Source organism: Nipponia nippon, unplaced genomic scaffold (assembly GCF_047370975.1).
Source record: "Nipponia nippon isolate SJK-2023a ecotype South Korea unplaced genomic scaffold, ASM4737097v1 scaffold_1, whole genome shotgun sequence".
In the NCBI taxonomy this organism is placed as follows: domain Eukaryota; kingdom Metazoa; phylum Chordata; class Aves; order Pelecaniformes; family Threskiornithidae; genus Nipponia; species Nipponia nippon.
This window is the reverse complement of record NW_028262290.1, coordinates 75,402,985-75,430,430: the sequence shown is the minus strand read 5'-3', so window position 1 is coordinate 75,430,430 and position 27,446 is coordinate 75,402,985. Positions and strand designations below refer to the sequence as shown.

The 27,446-nt window shown below is 37.0% G+C and overlaps 1 protein-coding gene across 1 annotated transcript; it reads left to right on the top strand.

Moving 5' to 3' along the window:
- On the top strand, window positions 1-27,446 carry LOC148057424 (uncharacterized). Its single transcript, XM_087736635.1, has 5 exons — window positions 1-121; window positions 12,159-12,290; window positions 14,372-14,439; window positions 24,740-24,843; window positions 26,953-27,446. Exons 2-5 carry the CDS (start codon window positions 12,192-12,194, stop codon window positions 27,021-27,023), a joined length of 342 nt encoding a protein of 113 aa, XP_087592761.1. The 5' UTR covers window positions 1-121; window positions 12,159-12,191; the 3' UTR covers window positions 27,024-27,446.

The window sequence follows — 27,446 nt, the reverse complement described above, 5'->3', positions numbered from 1 at the left end:
CAAATTAGAGGATTTTGGGATACTTGGAAACCAGAGCTCTGTCAAAAATAATTCCTTCTTCATTAAGATAAAGCTGGAAGTCTGCCACAGTGCTGCCAGAGATAGAGATTTCAATTTTCTGGTAGGCTGAAGCATAAAAGAGAGGAAAATAAAATGCATTCTAAAATTCACCTTTTCTTTTCAACTGAATTAATTATAATATATTGTATCTGTTGTGCTGGGAATGCTACTCTACAGAAGTCACAGTGGGACTGCTAAACCTTGTCCAGCTTTGAAGATATTGGCAGCTGGTTTGCTATGTGTTTTCCTATTAATCAATTTGAATTCTCTGTGAGACTGAAAGGTTTCTGGATGTTGCCTTCTTATTTAGCTTATTTGCTACTAAGAACCTCTGATGCATTCAGGTTACTTACCATTTGGTATAGTAAGGTTAATGTATTGCTAGGTAACTGAAGAATTGCCTCCTTGTCACGTCCATTGATTGCCCAACTTCAATATATAGTTATGGGAAAAAGTCTGCATCATTAGTCAACCCAGACTGCTATAGTCAAAACAGATGCATTTGGAGTTTGTAAGCTGAAGTTAAATAGAGATTCTAGACCATAGTTGATGCATCTTTCAAAAGTACATTTATTTGATGAAAGCAATAAAGTTCAAAAATATAATGATTTCATTGAATTGTACAGTACTCAGCAAAGAGTTTACATTACGAATTTACTTCAGGGAGTGACTGACTCTCAGAGCAGATCAGTGTGCAGCAGAATTTGACCATATAAGTCTAAGTTCTGCCTTTCCTCCATGTACATCTAGGACACTTCCACCTGTCCAAGAGACATGGATTTACAAAGAGAAAATTGAGATTGGCAAGAATTTATTTTCAAGTCACTCCTCATTTATTCTCTTGTTTTCCTTAATCTTTGTCTAGCAAACATCTATTACTAACTTTGCACATATAAACAGCCATACTGTTAATGATGGGAATGCTTGAATTTCATAAAGCTAAGCAGTTACAGTCTCCCACTGTGTAACATTGTCTAATGTATAAGCAGAACATTAGATGGAATGGCAAATTCTATTGGGATAACATTTTCAGAAAGTAATGTATTTTCTTGTTAATCATTAAATTTCTTTAATAGATTTTGCATCATAAGATTCGCCAATACTTGCTTTATGTGGAGGTACAAGTTGTATAACTGCACACACAAGATGTGACGTGTAACGCACACAGTGCTTTCTTTTAGACAGTTTGGTCTCAGTGTGTATAGCATTTATCTCCTAACTTTTGGAGAAAGGAATAGCAAAGCTGCCTATCAGCCTGTTTTCAGTATGGTATGTTTTGTCTTTAGCTACACTGAGTTACTGAAATTGTGTTAATGCAAGACTTGAAAAAAATTTTACTTTCTCTATGGATTTCAGTTATTTTATCTCATATTTATGCATTCGCTCTTCTAGGTATGCACAGGGCAAGTCATACATATGTAGAATATGTGTATTTCCTGACTGAATCAGGGAATAAAGATTTGGTCATACCAAGTCAAGAAAATCTTTCCATTAAGTTAAATGTATGTTGTGTAAAGCTGCTGGTTTTGTGGGTATCTGCATGCATTTGTAGGGAAAAGAGATGGAATGACTAGCCGTGAAATCATTGAACCTTTAGAACAAGGGAACAATTACATTAGTCTAGACAGGGAATTTACTTGGCTTCCCTATTCCAATAAATCACTGCTCTATAATGCTTAGTGCAATGGATGAGATCACATAGGCAATACTGCATTCAAAGCCATGAGTTTTCCTAGCGCAAACTTATAGATTACAGAGTCTGATTTATAACAGGGTATTAAGAGTGAGAAAAAGTGGAGAACTATCTACAAATATCAAAAGAGGATCTACATTTTGTGTTGAGAAGAATTATTCGGGGTGAAAAAAGGATACAAAAGACCCAAAATAAAATTAAGAAAAAAGAAAACAAAGAGGGGGAAAGACATTAGAACATCTACTACAGAAAGTAGTGGTAGTCTCCCTTCTCAAGACTTTTAAAAATAGACAAGGTACAAGGTTCTAGAAAAATGTCAAATCAAAAAATGTCAAGAAAAGGGACTTATGTGGTTGTGGGGTTTTTTTCCCTTAAAATTGTATCAGTATTTTTTTAAAAATTCTTTTTCAATGTGACAGAATAGTTCTATATTAGATTCATAGGGCATGTACTCTGCTTAATTTACCATTTCTCTCACTTAATTCTTTCTGTCTTACTTTATAACATCAATGCTTCTTCAATTTAAAAAAAAAAATGCCAGGGATTTAAATAAAAAGAATAAGTAAAATATGATGTTAAAATTTAAAGGACTGTTTTGAGTAACCAGGGTTAGAAGGATCTGGAAATTTTTAAAGCTAAAATCCAGACTGCATCTCAGAGGCTAATTCTAGCTGGGCTGAATGTCCATTACTGATTGGAGCACTAGATATGCTCATGAACTGTTTCTTCTAGTATAGTTTCATCTGTATGGAATCCAGTTCATACTGTCCAAGGTCTCTGTGCCAAATAAACCAAGGCACAATAAATAGGGACTCACATAAAAAGCACGGCCCTGATATGAACTAAAATCCTAAATAAATGCTTACTCTGTCAGGAGCCCGAACATATTACCTTAAGCCTTTACTAGCTTTGTTTGCAATCTGAGATTTCTAAAGTGCTATACATAGCTCTCATTTGTAGACAATTATCAGTGGAAAATGCCATTCAAGCTTGTTTTGTCTGTTCCCTTATGGTCTAAATAATCATGCAAACTTTTATTTAGCATTTCTTACTTTATGAGACTGGGCTCCATACTTAAGACAGAAGGAAAGAGCTTTTGAGGAAAATTGAAGCATGAGAGCAATATAGGAGAAGGTAAAGAGAGAAACAAAACTGATATGTTAGATTATGGACTGTAAAATTAAAATCTAAATTCTAATTCTGAATTTTGACATAGTCTTAGAAACACTGCCATTCTTCAACATATGTTTATCCTAACTATGGCCAATTGCAGCGGCAACATCTTACAGTTTAGATGTCCTATGATTTGCAGCACAGCCTGGGATCCACCTGGCTAGAGAGCTGCTCTGCGGAAAGGGACCTGGGGGTCCTGGTGGACAGGAAGCTCAACATGAGTGAACAGTGTGCTGCTGTGGCCAAGAAGGCCAATAGGATGCTGGGTTGCATCAAAAAGGGCATCACCAGCAGAGAGAAAAAAGTCATTATTCCACTCTACTCAGTGCTTGTCAGGCCACACCTGGAATACTGTGTACAGTTCTGGTCCCTGCTATACAAAAAAGATGTGGACAGGCTGGAGAGGGTCCAGAGAAGGGCCACCAAGATGATCAAGGGTCTGGGAAGCCTGCCGTATAAGCATAGGCTGAGAGAGCTGGGTTTGTTCAGCCTTGAGAAAAGAAGGCTTAGAGGTGATCTCATCACCATGTACCAGTACTTAAAGGGGAGCTACAAAGAAGATGAAGACTCCCTTTTTACAAGGAGTCACATGGTGAGGACAAGGGGTAATGGGTACAAGTTACTCCTGGGGAGATTCCAATTGGACAAGAGAGGTAAATTTTTCACAATGAGAACAGTCAATCACTGGAATAATCTCCCCAGGGAAGTGGTTGACTCCGCTACGCTGAACAGGTTTAAGACTCAGCTGGACAGGGTGCTGGGCCATCTCGTCTAGACTGTGCTCTTGCCTAGGAAGGTTGGACCAGATGATCCTTGGGGTCCCTTCCAACCTGATTTTATTCTATTCTATTCTATTCTATTCTATTCTATTCTATTCTATTCTATTCTATTCTATTCTATTCTATTCTATTCTATTCTATTCTATTCTATTCTATTCTATTCTATTCTACTCTATTCTATTCTATTCTACTCTACTCTACTCTACTCTACTCTACCCTACTCTACTCTATTCTATTCTAAATTCAACAAGGAACCAAGATTACATCTTCTCAATGCTCCAACTTTTTTCTAAACTTTTTTAAAGTATTCTTGAATTGTAAAAGGTCTTACAACCAGTAAATGATCACCAGTCTGTGATAACTAAATTAATAGCATATAACTATATATATATAAAGGTGAAAACAGAAATTTAAAACCATAAGACCAAGTCAATTTTAAGATAGAGCTCTCTGGGACACATATAGTATGGAAGAAGATTCTTACTACGGTTGAAATAGGACAATTTTGCTCAGGCTGACATGCTGCTTGATCTTAGTTCCTCTATTTTATCACAGACAGTGAGTACAAAACAAATTAATTAAAGCTGGAGAACCAAATGGTATTTTGAAATCTGCAGAAAGCTTTGCATCTTTCTTGCTCAGTTTAAGCATGTTGTCTGAGAAAAAGAGGAACAAAAAAGGACCAAAATGTCACTCCTTCTCAGAGCTTCTCCCTAGCTGCTGCTATAGGATATGATGCTCCCTCCTATGTAAACTAGAATAATATTGAATGGATGGCTGTGACAGAGTGGCTGAAACCACTTGGGCGAGACAACATGCAATCCACCCTCATCAAATAGTACCTAAGGGGAGTGAGCTGGGGAGTCAGGTTAAGTTGTATGGTTTTGACATCTCTCCAATGACTGGGGCAAAAATACGACTTGGAAAGGACAAACACTGTGTAAATCCTCTCATTTGCCCCACCTGATGGCAGCAAATATATGGAAAACTCATACAGTGCCTCGCTTCTCAACATCTGAGTTGTACTGTCAGTGTGATACTCTGCAAATACAGAGACAGGCCAGGAAAAGTACAGGAAAGAGAAAAAGGCTTTGATTTGTCCTGTAGTCTGGGAAGAATTGCTGCATCCACTTTTTCTTAAACTTTTTCTTCTATCATTTGGTGTATTTTAAAAGATGAGATGGTCTGAAGAAACATCATTGGCAAGAAATCAGACAATACAGCAAGTCTATGTTGTGCAAAGTGTTTGCCTGTGATTTTCACACCTATGTGTGCTGAGAATGACAATTCTTCTCCAAAGGCTTTCTTCCTCTGCAGAGACTTCAGGTAGACTTTGCAGTTCTTTTCACATGCTGTGTTGTTTTTTTACACAAGTTATGTGCTGTTTTATTCTGGGTCCCAAGTACCTAAGAACAATAGAAATCATAGAATCATGGAATGGTTTAGGTTGGAAGGGACCTTCAAAGATCATCTAGTCTGACTCTCCTGCCATGGGGAGGATGAAATGAAATGAAACCCTGATGAAAAATGTAGGTAAAAATGATTGTTTCCTTTTAGTCCAGGAAAACTGTGGGCAAACAAGATTTTAAGGGCAGTTTAATTATGCATGTTATATATATAAGGGACAGAATAAACATCTATATGACAGAAATATCTTATATAAATATTATGATATATCTAGATATCTCTGTGTAGATATGAAGTACAGAAAGTAGAAGAATTTTCCTCTTTTTTTCTGATCAAGCTTGTTTTCTCTACTTCCACATGAACTGAAAAATACCCTGATACTTTTGAAGAGCAATGCAGAGAAAATGTTTTGCTCTAAGAAACAAAGCCGAGTATTAGCTATAATTTGAACTGATACCTAGCAGAACATGATGCACAGTACTTGCAGGGAGTTCAGGGCTCTCTCTCTACAAATTGCAGGAGATCCAAAGCACATTTGAGCTGCTGCTAACCCCACGTGAGGTACTACTTCCAAGATACAGCACCAGTTCCACCCAATATATAAATTAAAGCTTCTGTATCAAATGCTGCTGTGCCTCCCCTCTAACATGAGATCTGTTTAAATTAGAAAGTAAAGATCCATATCCTGTCTTTCCTTCAACCTGCCATAGTTCATAGATTGCCTGACATTTGAGGGATACCACAAGACAACAGATTCCATTTTTAACTTATGGAATCTTCTTGTTAAAATATTGGCAGTGTGTCATTGCTCAAAGGAAGACTATATGGCATTCATGTATAGATGCATTCTGAAAGCTGTCACAGCAATTTTGACAGGAAGAAAGGTTTCTTTATTGTTCATTTTTGAAGTACAATAGCATTTTAATCTCTTTGGATACATGCTTCTGTTTATATTTTGAACTAAACGCACCAGTGATCTACATTTCCTCATTAAGATCCAACGCTTAAGAATTACTGAGAAAGTATTAACAATAAGCCTCCATATGGAAGTATAAATAATTCACACGTTGTGTGTTTTGTTCCATCTCTTAGGGAATATAAACTTGGCAACAATCAAGGTGAGTGTCATCGTTAATTATAGTTAAAATGCTGAAGTAGAGATACTTTTCCTGACAAAGCAATGCACATAGCCAAACTTTAAAGGAAGTTTATAAAAGGACTGAATGAAAATTAAAATTATAACACTTATGTAGTTAGTTATGTAGTTACTGAACACTCAATCAGACATAAAAACACAGTTGCTGAAAACACTGGAGATAATTTTTATATGGCATGATACTTTTGCAGGATTCAAAAAGGCATCTGTGCAAGCATCATGCATTTTAAAATCATGACTGCTATCACTTCCAGAATATGTGCTGGAAATATTTGTTCACTTTTATGATTCAGTCCTCACTCTCCATGCTCAGCCAGACAGATTTTGCTAGAAGTTGCTAGGTGTTTAAAAGGAACTCAGAACATTTCAAAATATTTTCAAACTGTGTACAAGGACATTCTGCAGAGCTGTTTAACTCTGCTGTAGGTTGTGAAGTCTTAATTCAGCACTCAGAAAATTGCCAAAGTTTTTTTTGTCTATTTGTTTGCTTTTCTTTTTTTTTGTTCTTTGTTCTTGTTGGTTTTTTGTTTGTGGTTGTTTTTTGTTTTTTTTTTTTAAATGTGTGTACAACTTTGCTGAGTTTGCATAGCAGTTGCCAGGCACTTCCCTGTCAAGTAATATATGGTCCCTGGACCATAATATAATTTCAGGATAATTTTTCCAGGCAGTCCGTATCTGGCCATGTTTCCCTCTCTGCAAGTAGGTTATGTAACCGTGTTGCAGTTGCTGAAGTGTTTTGTGCAACTAAAAGATAAGAGATTTTTTCTTTCTTGGTCTGTTCTGTGCCACTGAAGTGTCTTTGTCACCAGGCAGATGCTGCATTATTATGGGAACTATGCTAGCAAAGCATAAAAAGACATTAAGCACATCTGTGTGCATCTTCAGTCTGGATGCTCTAAGTAGATACGACGCCTTTAGCAATCCCAAGAGCTGTTTAGGACATTCATTACACTCGTCCCCCACCCCATCTTAACTGGTGAAACACATTGTTTGATTGTTTAATGCAGAGCTAAAGCCTTGGACCTAAGTAAAACCTAATCCTGAAAGTGCCATAGGAATATGACAGACACTCAGGTAGGCAGAAAAAATTATGATAGGATTCATGCTGAGCTTGTACATCAACAAATCCACAGCTGTCAGATTCCAAGCAGATGTGTTTGGGGTTTTTTTTGTTTTTGTTTTTGTTTTTTTTTTAGCTCCAGAAAGAAGTAAACCCGAACAAGTGGAATAATTTCTTTTTTTTTTCTTGATCTTTTCTTCTACAAACTCAGACTACTTAAAGGATATAAGGCCCTTCTGAGAGTTTTGATTTTCTTTATTTAACCCAATATCATTTGAACATTGTCATAAGTTTTAGGACTAGAGGGGACTGTAGTACAGCATTACTTGCTCAGTAGTATCCAAGTGGTAGTCTGAGGGCTTGAGTGGCCAGGGACACTAAATCTCATGCTTTTAACTAGGCACTGCATTCTGAAGAAAATAAATTTTATTGTGATGAATTTGTATGAACTAAATGCATGTCGAATTTAATTTCTTGGAATTTTTAGGTCTCATCAGTACAGCTAGAGGATAGGAAGTGTGACCTCCTGTCGTGGTTTAACCCCAGCCAGCAACTAAGCACCACACAGCTGCTCGCTCACTCCCCCCCAGTGGGATGGGGGAGAGAATTGGAAGAGTAAAAGTGAGAAAACTCATGGGTTGAGATAAAGACAGTTTAATGGGTACAGCAAAAGCCGCGCGCACAAGCAAAGCAAAGCAAGGAATTCATTCACTACTTCCCATGGGCAGGCAGGTGTTCAGCCACCTCCAGGAAAGCAGGGCTCCATCATGTGTAACGGTTACTTGGGAAGACAAACGCCATCATGCCCAATGTCCCCCCCTTCCTCCTTCTTCCCCCAGCTTATATACTGAGCATGATGTCATATGGTATGGAATAGCCCTTTGGCCAGTCTGGGTCAGCTGTCCTGGCTGTGCACCCTCCCAGCTTCTTATGCACCTGGCAGAGCATGGGAAGCTGAAAAGTCCTTGACTAGTGTAAACTCTGCTCAGCAAGAACCAAAACATCAGTGTGTTATCAACGTTATTCTCAAACTAAATCCAAAACACAGCACTATACCAGCTACTAAGAAGAAAATTAACTCTATCCCAGCTGAAACCAGGACACCTCCACAGCTGCTCTTGTCATTTCTCTTGCAACCACAAGACTTCACTGATGTGAACCAGGATGATATTGAGTGTTCAGTGAATCATCCTTGTCTCAGCTGCTTCTGAGTCTTAGTAACTAGAGGATAATATTATAGGACCTGACTCAATTCAAGTGAGCTCACAGGAGCCACTGATAAAAGAGAGCTTTTCCTGCTCTTAAGCTACTATTTGAACTAGAAAAAAGGAAATATATCTGAAAGTCCAAAATTAGTGACAGTTCTTTCTTTTGCTTTTCTCATTTGTTTTAGAATTAAAATGGTAAGAACCCCTTGGGATCAGTACAGTAGCTGTCAGTGACTTGAAATCCCTGACAGACTTTCTGGGCAGAGGGTGAAAAAGGACATGAGACATCAGGTTTCCAAATCTGTGTTCTTGGGACACCCTTTCATGGAGCGGCATTTCCAGCTTGGGGACTTGAATGGGGCTTTTCTAGTGTTTTATGAAAATTAAAGTGGGAAATCAAAAAAACAGGACAAAAACTGCTTCAGAAACTTTACTTTTTCCTTATACTTGACTTTGTTTAAATGTTGGGTCAGCTTCTCTGATCTTCCAGGAGTACATGTGTCGTGATGAATGTTTACATGGCACCATGTCCTTACAGTGATTGGAGGCAGCAGGCAGATACAACAACTACCTCAGTGAGGGATTCAACCATTGGTTTGCAAAGGGTATCTTCTCTCTGGAGACTGGTGAAGGGGGTTGATCATGAAGAGGATGACTGGGAGAAGGGCCACCATTTTTTTCCTCTCTAGACTACAGAGAAATGACTTTATAGACACTCTTTTACTGGAGCAGTGTAGATGCAGGTTTATTTTCCCTGTAATATCAGCCCTCAAGGAGAAGCTGAATGACGGGAGCATTTAGGCTGGGGAGTTTGAACACTTATGGCTCAGATGCAATATGTTGTGATGGAATTTTACCGAGGCATTGCCAAATATTCAGTTAAATGATGTTACATTAATGTCTGTAAAGGTGGTGGCAGTATGACTCCACAGATCTATTCATTTTTAAAACAGTTCAATTTAAAACAAATCTGTTTTCTCCAATCCACTTTGATCTTTTAGTTATTCCTTTGTTTTCACTAGTAACTCATATTGCATCCTTAACAGTTCAGTTTGTTTCCAAAATATTGTCAGCCCCCCATGTAATGACAGGTGACTTTTATAGGAAATAGCCCAAAGTTAGTTTCTGTTTTATTGACAGACACTTCAAAACTCCCTGTGATGGTCTTCTGGATTCAGTTATAAGAGACTTAGAAAGCTCATAAAGCTTCTATTTTCTAATTACCCAAGTCACGTTCATTTCCATCTACCAAGATGATCATATACTTTATTATTTTACGATTCCTAAATGTGCCTTCTAATGCATTCCTAATCATATATTAGCTTTATAATTTTTTGGTAGCATTGAGCTTTGGAAAGTTTCAACATGATTTTAAAGTGAATTTTCTAGTGCTAGAGCCTGTCATGAGCTTGTCTTTAGTGCTAGCAGTCCCTTACCAGTTGCCAGCCTCAACAATGTATTTTGGAAAAATCAACTGTACAGAACCATGGGAAGAGATAGGACAGTAGTTTGTCCCTTTCCTGAAGTTTACGTTAAGAAGGCAAAAATAATGCCTACTATTGCTCTGTAACGAGTGAAAAGATCTACAGGCACTGTTATCACTGGAATGTTTTGCATAAAGCACCAAACTGATTATTCGGGATAACTTTTCATAATTACTGAATAACCTCTGTTGCTCTAGTCAGAGCTGAAAGCTCTGGACCTTGTCTGTTCAGAGCTTGCTGGTAAACTCATAGCTATGTACTAGTTCTTTTCCAGTAAACTGGTTCTCTTTCATTCTTTGTTCCACTTTGCTCAAAGCACTGTTCGATGCTTTTAAAGCAGAACATAAAGTGATATTCTGTTGAACTTGAGCCTCCAAACTGATGCAGTGATTACATGGAAGATGTACACAGGGAGATGAGAGCAGATGGTTTTGATAGTCAAAGGAACACTGAAATTTTCTGCAGTGGGTTTTTTTTGTCGTCATTTGTTTTTTTATTAAAGGTTGATTTTTTTTCAAATTGTGTGTTTTGTTTCTTTGCTGTAATCCAAGCAGAGGATGATGGAAAAAAATGCAGCTGAGCTACTTACTCTTGCCCTCTATAAAATAAAAGTTTGCAAAAAAACAGTAAGGAATCATGATGCACTCCTGTAGCATTTTAGCCATTCATACAACATCTTTGAATATATCCTTTTTGCTTTTCCTCATATCTTTGCTCAACAGAAATGACCACTTGAAGCATTTCCATTACTACAATCAAGCAGTGACACTGAGATTATCCACTGTATTTCAAGATTTCATACTCACTTTGATGTACTGAAGAGCTCAGAACTATGTAAAGTAGCCAGGTACAAGAGGGACTGACAAAAGTAGCCTCTGGCATGGCTATTCATTATTAAAATTCAGAGCTGGTAGATACTATTTTTCTGTACGATAGCTTTGAATCAGAGTAAAAGCATCTTCCTTAAAAATCCTTTTTGAACAGAAAGTTCAGTATCTTTTTCTCCATTTTCCCAGTCATTATCTCCTTTATCAAGACTCTGGAAATATCAAAGGATAATTGTGTAGAAAAAATTAAAAACCTGTGGTTTCAGATAATACTGAAAACACATCTTCAGATCGTTACTTAAATAAAAGTTCCTTTGTGCTATGATCAAAAGTCTTGTGCACTCATCGTATTAAACAACCTAATCAGAGAGCTTGTGTTGTCATATATTTTGCAGTCACATCTATATAATATTTTTGGTGGAAAATATGTTAGATATTTTTAAAGCTAGAAACACTTTAAGGTATTCTACAGTATCTTTTCTGTGTGATTTACAGATTTCTCACTTAATGATGGTTTTGTTAGATAAGACAGAATTTTAAACAGCCATCTTTTTATCTAAAAGATAAAAAGCTCCAGATCAAAAAACTTTAACATTCTGAAGTTGAGTGGACTACAAAACTCATGCAACAATTATTTATTGCATGACTTCAATATATGGTATTAATATGTTTCCTTGTTTTCCATTTTTAATTTCACCAGTTAATATATTTTTATATTATCATCTATAAGTGAAGGAAGTACAGTATGATCAAACTATTTTGCAGAAGAAACAGTATTGTGAAATTTTCTATTGTTTCTGATACCCTAAATTTATTGTTTCATGGGAACCAGTCTTCTGTATCATACTGATCTATTTTATTCACTTCTATCCTTATGTAATGGTTTAAATGTACTTGCTAACCAAGGATAGAACCACTGTGGCATGAAAGCAATTAATAACAGAAACTCAGAGGATGTGCATTTTGTTCTGGCATGAATGAAGTATAGGGATTTCTCCTTATAGTTAACATTATGTGCAGAAGTAAGTTCTTTAGACTGCCTTTGTTTTTCAATTTTTAACTGAGAACACAAGTATCATACAGTATGGCCGAAGTCTTTCTCCAGGCATTATTCAGCACCAGCTTAGTTAGCAAAGTGAAGTCCAGAAAATATTCTTGAGAGGAAAGAAATTTAGGCTGGTATTTTCCTTTGACTTTAGAAGGCTACCTGCTAGAAAAACTGGATGCTAAGCATCTTCTTCAGATGAAGAAAACTTATGTGTTTCTTCTCAGACTCTCAAGTCTGACTTCTATGTGTTTTCACCTTTCTAGGGCACTCAAATCCTCCATGCCCCCTCAGACTTCATGGGAGCCCTCTCACCTACAGAAGGGCTTTTTACCCCTAAAGAAGAATGTATTCACCCTCAAGAATGGGAGCTTCAAGCACTGGAACAGGCTGCCCAGGTAAGTGGTTGAGTCCCCATCCCTAGAGGTGTTTAAAAGATGCGTAGATGTGGCACTTAGGGGCACGGTTTAGTGGTGGACTTTGCAGTGCTAGGTTTATGGTTGGAGATGGTGATCTTAGGGGTATTTTCCAATCTAAATGATTCTATGATTCTTTGATTCTAATTTAGTGTTGCCAATGTTAAGTATTGTCTACACTACAGCATAGCCTTAGCTTGTAGGTTGTAAAATATGTTTGGCTATAAAGTGAAGGAAGGTACTCAGACCTCGTTTGAAACAGATGTATGTTCTCTGAGCACCATAGCTCAGAATAAAAAAGGAGATAAAAAAAAATGTTACTTTATTCAGAAACATTATAATTTTATGTACAGATTTTTCAGCTTAAATAGATGTTTTAGATTCCTAATATCATAAGCATTTATTCCATCTGTTCTTATGGAACTAGCTGATCATTTTCAATTGAGCTGCAGCATTTCTATCTATTCATTGCAGCATTTGATTGCAAAAAGCTTCCTCTACTGTGGAAAATATCTGCAGTATGCCAGCCACAGCATATCTCACTGTGTGGCACAATATGCTTTCAAAAACTTGATAAAAAATGTTCATTCAACATTATCCTGTCAAAACAATTAAGCCACTACCCATAAATCCCATTTAGCTAAATATTCTGTGGTAATATCTAATATGCAGAGTCAATGCAAGTCATCAATCCTGCATTATCATCCAGTCTAATCTTCTAGACAGAGGACTTAATCTATATCAGTTATCAAAAATGAACATTCCTTAAACAGAGGGCAGAGGTATGGCACTAAGAATTCCAGGCTGTATTTTGGTTCACAGTAATTTTGTGAACCAAAATAATTTTGCTGTTCTTTGACATTATATAGCTGGATCAAGGTAGAAAGCTGTTTTGGCAATACCTGCAAATGTTACAGAATGTAATAAAGATGTTTAAATATTTAATTAATATAGCTGATTTAGTGAAGGAGAAAATGAATAACTTGCATTATGAAACCAGGCATTAATTTTTTTTATAGACCTATAATAAAAATAAGGCCAATGAATAAGAAACCTTTGAAGAGGAGTCTTTAGATAAGGAATCTACTCTTTATGCTTAGACAAAGCTCAAACAATGTCATTCAGATTGCCAAAGAAACAACTCTGTACACTCCTGAGTAATGCTTTTAGGCTTGATAGAATCCCCCCAAAAGCAGGAGACACTTTCATGATAGCAATTGCAATTTCTCCAGTTATGATTTAGGTTTTCTTAATTAGCACACATCTAAGGTATTTAGGTTGTCAAATAAAAAATGCTGATATGTACATGTACGAAGACACCACCATAACTGAGGCTGTCTGCAGAGAAACATGTACCTCAGAAATATGCTGACATTATGTAGTATGTGAGGTTATTAATAGCAATGCGGAGGATTAACACAGAACATGTAAGACTTCAGGTGGGTAGGAACTTTTTTTTTCATCCTTGTGGTGAAATAGCATTCTTTCCAGCATTTTTGTGTAATTGTCACATTGACTAGTTTCTTTGAAGTCAGACAGGAGTATAGCTTGAATTCACTTGTATTTTTTACTTTGGGGGCTGTTTGCATACATAATAACACGGAGCAGTTAAATAGAAAGACTAATCTACCATCATGTAAGTCAGGGAGTTTGTGGCTCGCACACACTGTGGTACCAAAAGGAAGACATCAGCCCCACCATGACAGCTAGGCTGAGTAAGACAGAGAGAGATGCAATACTTTTTCATTTCTGAAAGGAAAAATTGCTTTCCAAAATTTTCAGCTCATATGCAGCCTCATTACTGTTGTTCCCTTTTCTTTGTCCATTCATTAAACTAGTTTGCACAGTATTTCTGCTAATTTCTGGTCTTGGACAAGGGAATAAGTCTGGGTTTCTGGTACTGATTTCTGTAGAAATAAATGAAGACTAAAAAATATTGCCTCTGTCCGGATTCTTTATACATGTCTTTTTTTTTTTTTTTTTTTTTCCTGATCCTGCAACTTTGAATATGAATAATCCTTTTTCCTGGGATTATTCTTATTGACTTCCATTCAAAATGAAAGAAGATAATTTTCAAGGCTCTTACAGCAAATGTTAAGACTCTTACCACCATGAAACATGAACTGCAAAGGTAGGAGCTTCATCAGTCCTTGATACACTGTAGGCTTTATTTTAGTTACACTGAACATTTTTGTTTTCCAGTGAAAATCATTTTGTTTAACTTCTCCCCATACTTTAATTCAGATAAGCCAAATTATAGTATCTTGGTTGACCTAATCTGCCATTTTTCCTCTTGATTGTGAAAATTTTTAGAGGGCTTTCATCCATACCTGTATGATATTACTAGTTGGGAAAGACATAAGAACTTGAGCAGCAAAACACATTGAAACTATGGGGTTTACATGGAAAGGTTTTGCAGTTTTACCAAATCTTATAACTGTTTTTTACTTTACCTCTTTTATCTGCTTAATCAGCTCTTGTAAAAAGAGAAGCACCAGTTTTATCTATCTAGAAACATATGAGGGAAGGAAATCTTCTTGTCAGAAGGTTACTAGATAGAGATGATTGATTGCCAATTTATCCCTGCCTAGCATTAGACATATCCACCTCTGGTATTTTGGAGTCAAATGGTAAAAATGGTGAGGGATCTGACTTAGAATCTCATCATATTTCATTTTAAGAAATTTTACTGTTATACCAGTTTAGTGCACATTAACTGATTAAACTTAGATTTGTCTTCTTTTGAAACCTGAGTGTTGAATTCAATATCTTGCCTATTCATAGTAATCTGAAAATTCTGTGAGATCAAGATGAATTTCTATAACTATATTAAAGTGTTGCTTTCTACCTAGTGACTCACTGAGAAGGAAAAACAGAGTTTGGAGTGTTTTAAGGAAGTAACAAAACAAACACATAAGGAGAAAATTGAGTAGCAGAAAGAAAAACAATTATCAATATGGTTAAAATTATAATAATGAGATGTTCCCTTTTAGAGTTTTATATAGATTCAACATGTTGGATTATATTGCATGGAATGGAACAATGGAGAAAGCTGCACTAAAGCATTTATTAACAAAAATCCTGTAGAAAACAAATGATGTGAGTGCCATCAGACTCCAAAATATTGAAATGCTACTATTTTTGTTTATATAATTTTGCCCACTGTCCCTTCATAAGTTATCTATTGCATATACACTTAAGGCTGTTTGACATCAGATTTAAAGGACTAATTTTTGGCCCTTAAATCTAGTGAAGACAGCCTCGTAATCCTTGTGGGAGGTGCTGGAAAAATTTCCAAGAGAATTTTTGTGACTTTGATTAAAAATTATCTAGCAACTAACACATAAGTAAAGTTTCAGTACTTTTGGGGCTTAATCCTCTCTCTCATGATACATCACCTTTATTCTCATATCTCTAAAGTACCTAGACTATGGCCTTACAACATTTTTAGTCTGCCATAACAAAATAAACCAACATCCCCTACTTGTTTTTAAGTTACAGGCAGAAGGCATAAGATGTCCATACCTGGCAGCACTTTGAGGATGTTAAAAATGATTCATATGGTCTGAGATGTCAGAAAAGCAACGTTTTCATTGATTTACCAATTAAAGTAAAATAAAATATTTCCAAACTGTATAGCTGGAGGTGGAAGATTGCCACAAAATAACAGGATTGCAAAAATTCATCATGACAGGCCAGTGAGAAAAAATATTTTGTGTATTGTATAAAAGTTGCAGAATAAATTTTTAAAATCAGAATGAATTTACAAACAAAATAAAGGGCAGATATCACCTGGGTGGAAACACAGTTTATGACTTTTATGCTCCAGAAAAAAGAAGAAATTAAAATTTCACTTTAAATTCTAGAGAACTGAAGTCCTTCAGACTCCTTGGAAGGCTCTCTCCTCCAAAAACCCCATTCATATAGTGCAGAAATCCATGGGCCAGGTTGTAGGATCCTCCCACTGAATCTGATACTTAAAAGAAGATGCTAAATTAGAATTCTGGAATGGCCCTCCTTTGCAAAGTGCCTCTCTCAGCTACAGAAGGCTCTGAACTCAGGAAAATGGGGAGCTACAACTCTGAGCCTACTTTTTCACTTCAAGTAAAAAATGCATGACTGGCTCAAAACCTGAAGCTGCTTGAAGGATCAACAAGTGCTGCTGTATTAAACAGATAATCAATGTCAAAAATTGTACACCTCTGATTACTGAAGCATGATGATTCAAACACACTAAGAATCTCAAGAGGAATGACCTATGCACAACCCATTTTATTTATTCAAATTGATTTTCCCCAGATCCAAAGAATAATTCAAAGGTAAAATTTAAGCATAGGTTCCTTCCAGACCTATTTCCATATAATTATTCGGAAGAACTCATATGGTTTGATCCTCCAAAATTCTCTCCTATGTAAAAATATAGGAAAAAATATTGGAAGAATTCATTTTGGCCATCACAGGTGTGTTCTTTTGGAACTCATTAGTCATACTGCAGAAGAAGTCCATTAAGGTACTTTAGTTAAGACTACAAATGGCAAACATTTCTGGGGAAAAAGTAAGTATTGATGACATAGTCACATCAGGAGGAATTAAAGCACTTACTTCAAAATCAATATATTTACTTAGGGCATGTATTTATATATGACTATGGTTCAGCACTATGTTTCTATGTCTTTCTGAAGATTCCTACTGAAACCAATAGAACTGTTTATTTTATATGTAATTGGCATATACTTCAGTGCTTTAATGAAGTAAATCTTATGATAGGCTAGCAGAGAGCTGAAGTTTCTCAGTTAGGAATGAGGAAAATTTTAAATGGAAAAATTATTTTAACATGTTTAGGCCAACTGAAACATTGAAGCAAGAAGGTGTTGAACTTGTCATGTTGAAGAAAAGCAAAGGGGAAACTAGAAAAAGTTGAAAAATCTTGATTCAACAGTTTTGAAGTGAGAAGTTTTTCCATTTTGAAATGAGGCTTTGCTTTAAAATAATTTATATTTAATAAAGGTAAAGTTAATATATCTCCTGCCACCAAAAATGTCTAAAAATATTTAGTTTTCAACTGTGGTTTGACCAATCAACTAAAAAATAAATTATGCCTGTAGCTCTTCTCAGTTCCACACTGGTTCATTAAATCTTGGAATTCTTTTATTGGATCAATAAAAATAATAATAAAAATAAAAAATGATTAAAATGTTTGGCAAGACACATTTTTATTCCTGAAGTCTATTTAAAATCTTGTAGTAACAATACTAACTCTTTAAAGGAGACTGTCATGTTATAGTTTTTAAAGAGAGGTTATTTAGAAATATATAATTATTTGAAAAAGGCTCGCAATATTTTTAATGTATTTAAAAAAGAGGGGAGAGAGGACTGCCTGGGTCTTCAAAGTAAATATAAACTACAAATGAATGCCTTGATTATGCAGAAAGGCAAGTGTTCAGTATGTTTTGCACCTGGGCGCTGCTTTTGAATTTATAGGGACAACTCAAAGACATGAAGTTATACTGGTATCTAATTGTCATGTTGTCAGGTGGACTCTAGCATTATAGAGGAGATCAATTAGTAAGACCACGACAGCTTAAACAACATGCAGAATGGGGAGGGAATATTAACTCACCCTAGTTATAGTACAAATTTAGTAGGCGTTCCATGCAGAACAGTAGTTTTCAGTTTGAAAGTGGCCCTTTAAAAATGTCAACAAAATAGAGCTTGTTTTATTTTTTGTTTTTCAGATGAAACTCAGGACCTCTTCTACTTATATGCCACATCTTGATTAAGAGTCTGTTTCCTTTATGAAAGTAGATAACTTCAGAACCAACTTAAACATACCAATAGGTGTTATATATCATTGTCTTAGTACAGTAACTTTCTATTTATTGGGCAATATTTTGTTTGTTTCTGCTACTGTCCTGAAAACTTAAGAAATTTAAGAGTACTATGACATGAAAGAAGAAGGTAAAGTCTACCAACTCATGTACTCTTTTAATTAAGCATACCTTTAGCTTGTGTTTAATTTTATCTTTTTTAAAAGAAAAGTGTAATTAATTCCTTTTTAATTAAAATGAGATATCATATCTCACAAACATTTCAATGTTTTACCTTAACAAAGAGCTTGTAGTTAGAAACGATTAAAAACTAATGAATTTGCGTGAACACTAATAAAAGACATTGGAGTGATAAGAAATACCCACCCGTTGTCAGATTATTTCTAAGGTACACAAAATATCTTTCATAAGGAAGAAATCTTAGGGGTGGAAAATAAGGAAAATCTGTTTTGAAGCTTTGATAATCCAAAATGCAACCCAGCACTGAACAACCTTCAGGTGAAATTTTAACACTTTGAAGCTATGGCTATATTGACAAAGTATTTTAGACAGGTAGAAACAGAGCTCTAGAACAAAACAGTGGTGCTCAGAAGCTGATATTCCCACTCTAGGTACTTCAGGGTGTCATGGTTTAACCCCAGTGAACAGCTAAGCACCACACAGCAGCTTGTTCACCCTCGCCCCACCCCAGCGGACAGTATCCACCCCTTATTCCATACCATCTATGTCATGTCCAGGTCCTACTCTTTCCAATACATTCCAATTAATCTTGACCACTTTTCCTGTCTTTTGATATATATGTACATTCTTTCCCTCTCTGAGCTGCCAGTTGCTCAGCTTCCATTACTGCAACCACCCCCACAGGGCATTTGCCACTATCCATGAGTCAGTCCAGAGATAAAGTACTGGCCATCATCCCTTTCTAAATGAGTTGACTTTCTCTTCCAAGGTTTCTTCTTGTGTATAGAGGTGACTGACACCAGCACAGGTTAGTTCTCTGGTTCAGCTGCAATACCTTTGACTGGGGTTTGAGTAGCCACAGTGCCTCCCACTGGGTTTTGAGTAGTCACAGTACCTGTCGCAGGGGTTGTAGTAACTGCAATGCCTGTTGCTGGGGTTTGAGCAGCCGCAATGCTTGTTGCAGGGGCTGGAGTAGGCACAGTGCCTGTTGCCAGGGTTTGAGTAGCGACAGTGCTTGTTGCGGAGGTTGGAGTAGCCGCAGTATTCATAAATAGTTGTTTAACCCTAAGAAAGACCTGACACACATTCAGGAGACATAGCAATAGGAAAATGCTTGTTTGAACATCTCAAGGATATTCAAAATTCTCAAGAGCTATTGTAATTAGCCTGGAGAAGAAGGGGAAGATGGAGGGAGGTGTCTCCTCTGTAGGCTGGGTCTCTTAGGAGAAAAAGTAAAAAGTGTAATTACTACTATTTTCTGATAGATGGTTCCCAAAGTACAGAGGTGACAGCAATGCTGAGTATAAATATGAGACTGATCTCATGACCAATAATTTTATCATACCATAAGCTAGTGTTACACAGTACAGCAAAGCGACAACCTTAATCCATCTCCCAGAAGTGATAAACAGCACATAAATACTGACAAACAATATATATGGCAAGGAAGGTGTTACATAACACAACTCTGAGAACAAGTAACTCAACATTGTGACCAGCAATTTCTAAACTAATATAATGAATGCTTATAACAAATTTGTTTTAACATCCTCTGGTCAGATCTGTCATTATCTCAACCCTTCGAGCCCCACATTGGGTGCCAAAAAAACAATTGTTGTGGTTTAACCCCAGTCGGCAACTAAGCACCACGCAGCTGCTCGCTCATCCTCCTCCCTCCCCTGGACAGTTTAATAGGACAGCAGAGGAAGAAAAAAAACCTAATAATGATAAAAGAATATACAAAACAAGTGATACACAATGCAATTGCTCACCACCCACTGACCGATGCCCAGCCAGTCCCCAAGCAGCGATCACCCCCTGCCAGCCAACTCCCCCCAGTTTATATACTGAGCATGACGCCATACGGTATGGCATAGCCCTTGGGCCAGTCTGGGTCAGCTGTCCCGGCTGTGCTCCCTCACAGCTTCCTGTGCACCCAGCAGAGCATGGGAAGCTGAAAAGTCCTTGACCGGTGTAAGCACTGCTTAGCAACAACTAAACCATCAGTGTGTTATCAACATTGTTCTCATACTAAATCCAAAACACAGCACTATGCCAGCTACTAGGAAGAAAATTAACTCTACCCCAGTTGAAACCAGGACACAGGAATTTATTTTTACTTCTCAGTAGCTTTAATGTCATCATATGGACTAAATGTCCCTGTGTAGTTGGAGAGCAACTTCTAGTTTAATTTCATATGAAAGCAATCTAGTTCAGGTGTCTTGAGATCATTTCAACATGCAAACCAAGTAAGCGGGGATAGCTGGGACACTCAGTCCTGTTTCAGATTAAGCCCATAATGCAGATGAACCCTAAGGTGGTGTCAACATGGTGTTGTGACTCTGAGCAGTGCTGCAGTTCTGGCATGAAGCCCCTGATCAACCTGGCGTAATGAATCTTGTTGATTTGATTTGCAGAGGTCTTTTGGTTCATGCTAGCTGGGTTCCTTTTGGAGGAAACTAAACTAGAAGCCTATCACCAGATGTGCTCTAGGTGTGCTACATCTGCCTAAAGGAGACATAAGGGTCTGAACCAATTTGGCCTTTGGACAGCGTTGGGGAAAATTTCAATCAGGACACAAGACTAAAACTGTCCCAAAATAGAAGTGTAGATACTATAGATATATAAGCATTAACATTTACCTTATTCAGTAACAGATTGTCTCCTTTTATATCAATTTATTAATGCAGACACAATTTCATACATGATATATCTATGAATAGCGACAGTAATTTACTCTTGAAAGAGTGTATGGTTTATTTTTTGTTATCAAAACCAGTCTCATCCTAAATTGGGATTACACCAAAGCCATTTGAAGATTCGTTTATGGTATCCTAAAGGAGTGGGACAGGAAGAGAGAGATTTGTCACCAAAGAGAAGTCAATAGTTAGGAGTTCGAGCACGTGCCTGGCAGTGAAACAAGCCCATTGTTCTGTGAGGTTACAACTGGGATTCAGTAGGAGACATTTAGGTACTAGTTCATCCAATATCTCCTGCTCCAAGTTTAAGTTTTAGGAGAAGTATTAGACTGAAATTTCTTGGAGTCCAGTTAGAGTCACCAAGTTCCCCCTACTTACGCTTTTTTTAGTGTTTTCTTTATAACCTCCTCTATTGCTCCCTCTGAGCTCCAGGGATCTGACAGTACAGAACTCCTTAATTCTCCTTTCATTTAAGCTAGCATAGCTCAATTTGTTTTTTAGCTTGTCTGTGAAGAAAATCTTTTACTTTGATAATTTTTCACTTCTTCCCTGCCCAGATCATAGATATTTTATTATCAGTGGATAAAAGAGAATGGCTGCTCAGCTGGAAATTTGGAAAATGGAGAAACTTGGGAGAGTGGCTGCTCAGCTGGAAATTTGGAAGATGGAAAGACTTGGGAGCTACTGAGTTTTGTCTTTGAAATGAAAAGGACACAAGAAGAAGAAACTATTGTGTGTCTGTGTCTGCCTTGCCTTAACTTCTACACAGACCAAGAATTCAATGTGTACCCTTTAGAGCTAGGTAGGAAGTTATTTAAAACACTTCCTATGGATAACTTGCAGCATGATAGAGTAAAACCTTTGGAATAGTTTTCTCTGGATTATACTTGTACATTTCTTTAGTGCATTAAGTATCACAAGCAATGGTTATACCAGGTGAAACCCTATTGTTGATAATGTATAGTGTTTTATGTATAAATGGGGAACAAAGCTTTTCGAATACTGAAGATCATTTAAAGGTTCGTGATAAATAATCTCTACACATCCAAAAAAGGAGCTGAGATGTTCCAGTTTTCAGGCCAGTGTTCCAACTACAACATGTTAATAGGTTTATGCTGATATGTTACCTATCTCCTCAGAAACAACAGTAGTCTGTATATGTATAAATGTTAAGTGCTTTTGCCATAGTACAGAAAAGTATACTGTAAGATATCAGGGCTTTCACTTTTTAAAAGCATGATGTGCATCATTTGAGCAAGACAACTTTCATTTTCTGAGGTGCATTTGACATAAATGACCTAAACTGTAATATTCTTTTGTAGAAGCTCAAGGTGCGCTGGCTCTTACCTTCTTAAGGACTATATACTTTGCTATAAGCGGTTAAATCTTAGTCAGACTATTTCTGGTTTATCTGAATATCTCATATAAAAATTAAGACCAAGTTCTGAGTCTTGACATTACTGCTAAAAGCAGTTTGTTTTAGCAAGTTTTTAGGCTGACTGGTACAGAGAAAGTAGGGGGCAATAAGTAGAAAGACACACAGGAAGACACAATGTGAAAACTGGTGCTCTAAAACAATCTCTGAACCAATACTTTATGACAACTACCTTCCCACACTTGTCTTCTTATTTGTGGCAAATATAGTGAAATTTCTTCTAAAATGCCTCTAACTAAAAAGAAGACTGCAAAATCATGCTGAAAGAAATTTCCTTGGTATTTTCCCAGTGGCCTTAATGAGTATTGTAAATATGCATATTGGATACCAACAAAAAAAAAAAAGGTACATTAATCTCAGACCTCAGTTCAATCTATTAGTGCAACTTGGGGTTTTATATATGTGCCAAAAACATTACAGCAATTCACAATTACAGCTACGTAATGACCTAGATACTGACAGGTGGATCACATTAGTGGGTTCACCAGCTAGAGCAGATGGTCCCTGTCGACTTACCACTTATTAGAATAATTTATATATATGTAGGTTTAGCTTTCAGACTGATGATACAATAGGTGTATGCTGGTAAATCCTATTGCATTACAGTTATAGTATCTCTGGATATTACAGTGACTAAGAATTACACAGTGTTGTCTAGTATTGTGATTTTCTCTAAGTTTGAGAAGAAATTTCCTTAGTGAATAGGATTCTGTTTCTTTTTTTTTTTTAAATTAAAATGTTGAAATGCTTTTCTTTCAATACAAAAATTAAAATAAACAATCAATTTTTTTTTAAACTAGATCTCCAGGTAAGAATGGGCTCCTGTTATTTTACCCAGAAATCATACCCTGCTTATAGTGAATTAGTAGAATAGCTATCCCTGCACAAAAAAACTTTTTCCTTTGACAAAAACAAATAAGAATATTTCCCTACCATTTTGCACGGCTTGAGAATTACTGCATGCTTAGACAGAGAACAACAGTTGCAGGAAGCAGACATGCCTACTTTGGCCTATGGTCAAGACACCAGAAAGCAGTGGGAGTCAAAAAGAGAGGTTTCCAGATCAGAGACATTCCTGATGTAACGTGGCAGCCACTTGCAGAGCCCCTGCTACCCTGCAGATGGCTGAGACAGCCATACCCACCGACAGCAGCCAGGTCCCAGCTCTCATCTCTTCCCTCTGTGGAGGACTACGCCACCACGGGCAGTCCTTCTAGCTGCATATAAAGGCATCTGGTTTTTGCTGGCACATTAATTCTTGGACACTGGTCTTATGGAAATTGCATCAATGGCTATTTTATAAACCTGCTTTCTGGACTGTTAGCAGAAAATAAAAGGAATTTACCATCCAAAGTTATTGATGGTAATAGTGTTTTTCTAAAAGTAAAAATACTCATCTTGCTGCATACATGGATGCATGTCTATTTGGTTAAGGTCAGTTCATGTGATTTGCAGCCTCGATTTTTCTTCAGGTTTTTGAAACAGAAAGAAATTACTATCCCATTATTTTAATTGGAAAAACAGTGATAACTTTCACTGATACAGAAGTGCTTTCAGGTTTTTTGTGTTTCTATATGTGACTGAAATAAAACTGGCAATTTTCTTCATCTGGAGTACATGAAACTATAAACATATTGTTAGGTACATAGGCTGGCACTCTAGAGGATTATAAGAAAACAGCAGATGTTAAATTATCATAGACCCAGAAAGATTATGAGTTACACGTCCCTTGGAAGTTTATACAGATAAATCTACAGGGCTCCATAATAAATTGAGCTCATTTAACACTTAAAAAATGCTCAGTAATATGTTGTTTAGTTCTTAGAGCAACTGACGTTGAAGATATAATAACATTAAAAGTGAAATCAGTGATTTCTATAATTCCAAAGATTATTGTTAAGGGGGAAGAAAAAGCCCTCTGTCTTTACATAATGCTGGCAAGGGCAAGGAAATAGAAAAAATCATAGTCAATCTCCATCTTCCATTTTGAGTTCTGCAGAGGCTTGTGCTTCTAAGAAGAGCATCCCAACTGCAGCCTTTGCAAAGGCAGAGCTGTCAGAACTCTGCAGAGGTCAGTGAAAGTGACTGCCAAAGTATGCGCCCCAGTCACCCAAAGCTAATGGCTCTATAGCATTGTGTCACTCTCTATGAGCTGAGACTAAATTTTATATACCAAAAGAAAATGCACAAACAGTGTACAAGACAAAGTCAATAGCAATAGTTTCCATGTTTTGAGTAATCTTGAATTATCTAGGATACTGATTTTGATTTGGTTTTCCATTTTTTCAGGGTATGTTCCTGTCCTCCCAACTGTGGCTCCTTAGGAGCAACTTCATTCCAACAATTATTCAGGGACCTGTTGCTCCTCTCCAAAAGGCCTGGCCTAATTACAAGTAAGTCCATGTTGCCTCTCTCCATTCCTTCCAGGTGATGACAATGACTGTGTTGTAAACATTGTTTAAAGGAGTTGAAATACCTGTGTGTTAGCTAGTAGGTGAGTGACAACATTGCTTTGAGGATGGACCACAGTAAGGGTGCACTGATTTGTTCACAAGTAAGTTGTCATGCATTTCTAGCATATCCTTTCTGTGGAGTAGCTCCAAATGAGTAAGAGCTCCTACAGAGTACACAAGGACTTAAGGGATGAAAATGTTTCACAGATCAAGCCACATCCACCATGATATGGTGGTTCACTATTGATTTGGTACTTGGTTGTTGACCACAGGAGGCAAGGAACAGGCACAGCAACTGTCATCCAGAAGCTCTGGATATTTTAATAGAAATGCTTGGATGCATAGGTATGTACCAGAGACTGGGGTTTATTTTTTTTCATGTCTTCGTCATAAGAGAGTTTTTTGAGATGGTGCAAGGCTGATCAGAAGAGACAACAATTTATTGTCTAGCTAGCAGATGTACCACCCATTTTAAATGCTTAGAGACATTGTGGCATTTAGCCATTAAGTTAGTGACAATCTTTAAAATAGGAACAGCTACTTCTTTGCAAAATTGAACTTGGTCAGCTGCAATTCCTAAATTTATTTTCCCCTCTCTTAGATTGTCAAGACAAAATAATTCCTTCCAAACCACCCATGGCTCCTCTTAGTTTATTTCTTACTGAGATTCTCTGTCGTGGCTTAGGAGTTGTCTTGCTTACAGGACTACAAGAGACCAGTATGTAGAGCAATGGGGTTACAGCTGAGCTCACTGGTGGGATTTGCAGTGATTTGCCGAAGCAGTTTTGTGATAGGGACAGGTTACAGTGTTCATATAGTGGAGGATAGGCACTCAACATTTGTCTTATTTAAGCGGGAAAAAATATCTTCAGAAAAATTTTTGTAAATACACAAGGATTTTGTGTCTAATGACTTTATCAAGAACATAAACAGGAAGCCCAGCTGGGAGACAGATACATTTATGAATGAACAGAAGAAAATACATTGGGAATGAACTGGCAAATTTTCAGGTAGATGAGCTGAATCAGGATCTACAAAACCCTATGAAGCTCGAGATCCTAATTTACTCACCATAGTTCCTCACTGAACAGAGAGAATTTTATTTCCTTGACTCTTTTAAGATGGCACTAGTGTAAATAAGTGCACTGGATTCAATTTACCTCCATTACCATTTATTGATGATGAAGTTGTAGCCTACCTTAAAGCCAATGATTATCATGTACATGTTTTCTTTTCACATGCTGGCAGAGCCTAGCTCTGGTACCTCTACCAAATACTAGATCTTGGCCCAAGAAAATGCACACAGAAATCGCCCCTGGACTTCTATAAAAATAATACAGCTATTTCAAAGCCAATACATTTGGTAGCACAAGAATATGAGAAGTTTTTGTATGTGCAGAAATTGGAAGAGATAAGAGAGGGTTTCATGTTTAACACTAGTTCTGTCCCCTATTAAAATACAAAGAAGAAAAACTGGAATGAGAAAAACTGTATTTTATGCAAAAAAAAAAAAAAAAAAAGTCTTTTCAGAATTTACTTATGTAGGATAATGGTATAAAATGCTAAATCATGTTTTATACGTTCTGGACTGATATTTCTGCCTTAGTTCACAACAGTGTTTTGGAACAGATAAGTTGTCACAGTGCTATAAAGTGTGTTTACCGTGTTTCATAAGCACCTGTGTACCATCTATATGTAATTTGTAGAGAGTGTTTGTTGCTTTTACCTTTTAGCTGACACTTAGAAAAATAAGTTTTCTGTTCAATTTGAGTGCCATATTTGCTTGGTACAGCCTGAGCTGGGTTAAAAGATACCACAACAAGCTAAAAAGCAAATGAACAAACAAAAACTCTTTTCCTAGCCTATCTGCTACCTTCTAGAGTAAATGTGATTAAACATCCACATTTATCCAAAATATAGCTCAGTAGCGTAGCACCTCTTCTGCAGTTTTTTCCGGATGTATGTTTGCACTTTGTCCTCACCTGCATTTATTCCTTTCCTAAATTGGCCAAGGTAGGCCACCCTACTTGACATCCACTTTATCCTCAGGAGGACCTGATGCTGAAACGTGTGAAGAGCATTTCTCTTCAGAGCTCGGCGTACAGTGGATTAAATTGTAAAGACATCCCTCCTGGGTGCATGACCTTCAGCAGGAGCGGCGGCTGCCAGCAGAACTCAATATGTAGCAGCTCATTTACCAAGGGCTGGGGCATAACTCCTATACGTGTACTGGCAGAATGATGGGAGAGGCTCACCTCAGGAGCTGGAAGGCTTGTGAATGATGATGAGAAAGGAAAGAAAAGGGCCAGCACCTGTGAGACAGCGATTCTGGCAGGGAACTACTCAGAAGCAGAAATCCTAGAATTCTAATCAAATCAGAGCTTTACTAGGTAAAATTTGTGAATGTTGATTGTCCTGGTACTGGCAGAAGACAAGCATTGTTTTATATAGTCTGTCTACAGTTATCTTTCAAAAGCTGTGTTCTTTTAATATATATTGTATATTAAATGTAAATGCATACATATATTAATTAAATATGTTTC

Excerpts from the sequence above, each read along its gene's own strand:
- LOC148057424 (XM_087736635.1), top strand. The coding sequence starts at position 12,192 with ATGGGAGCCCTCTCACCTACAGAAGGGCTTTTTACCCCTAAAGAAGAA. Across the intron at positions 12,291-14,371 it reads CACTGGAACAGGCTGCCCAG|AAGATAATTTTCAAGGCTCT; the intron begins GTAAGTGGTTGA and ends TCAAAATGAAAG. Across the intron at positions 14,440-24,739 it reads ATGAAACATGAACTGCAAAG|GGTATGTTCCTGTCCTCCCA; the intron begins GTAGGAGCTTCA and ends CCATTTTTTCAG.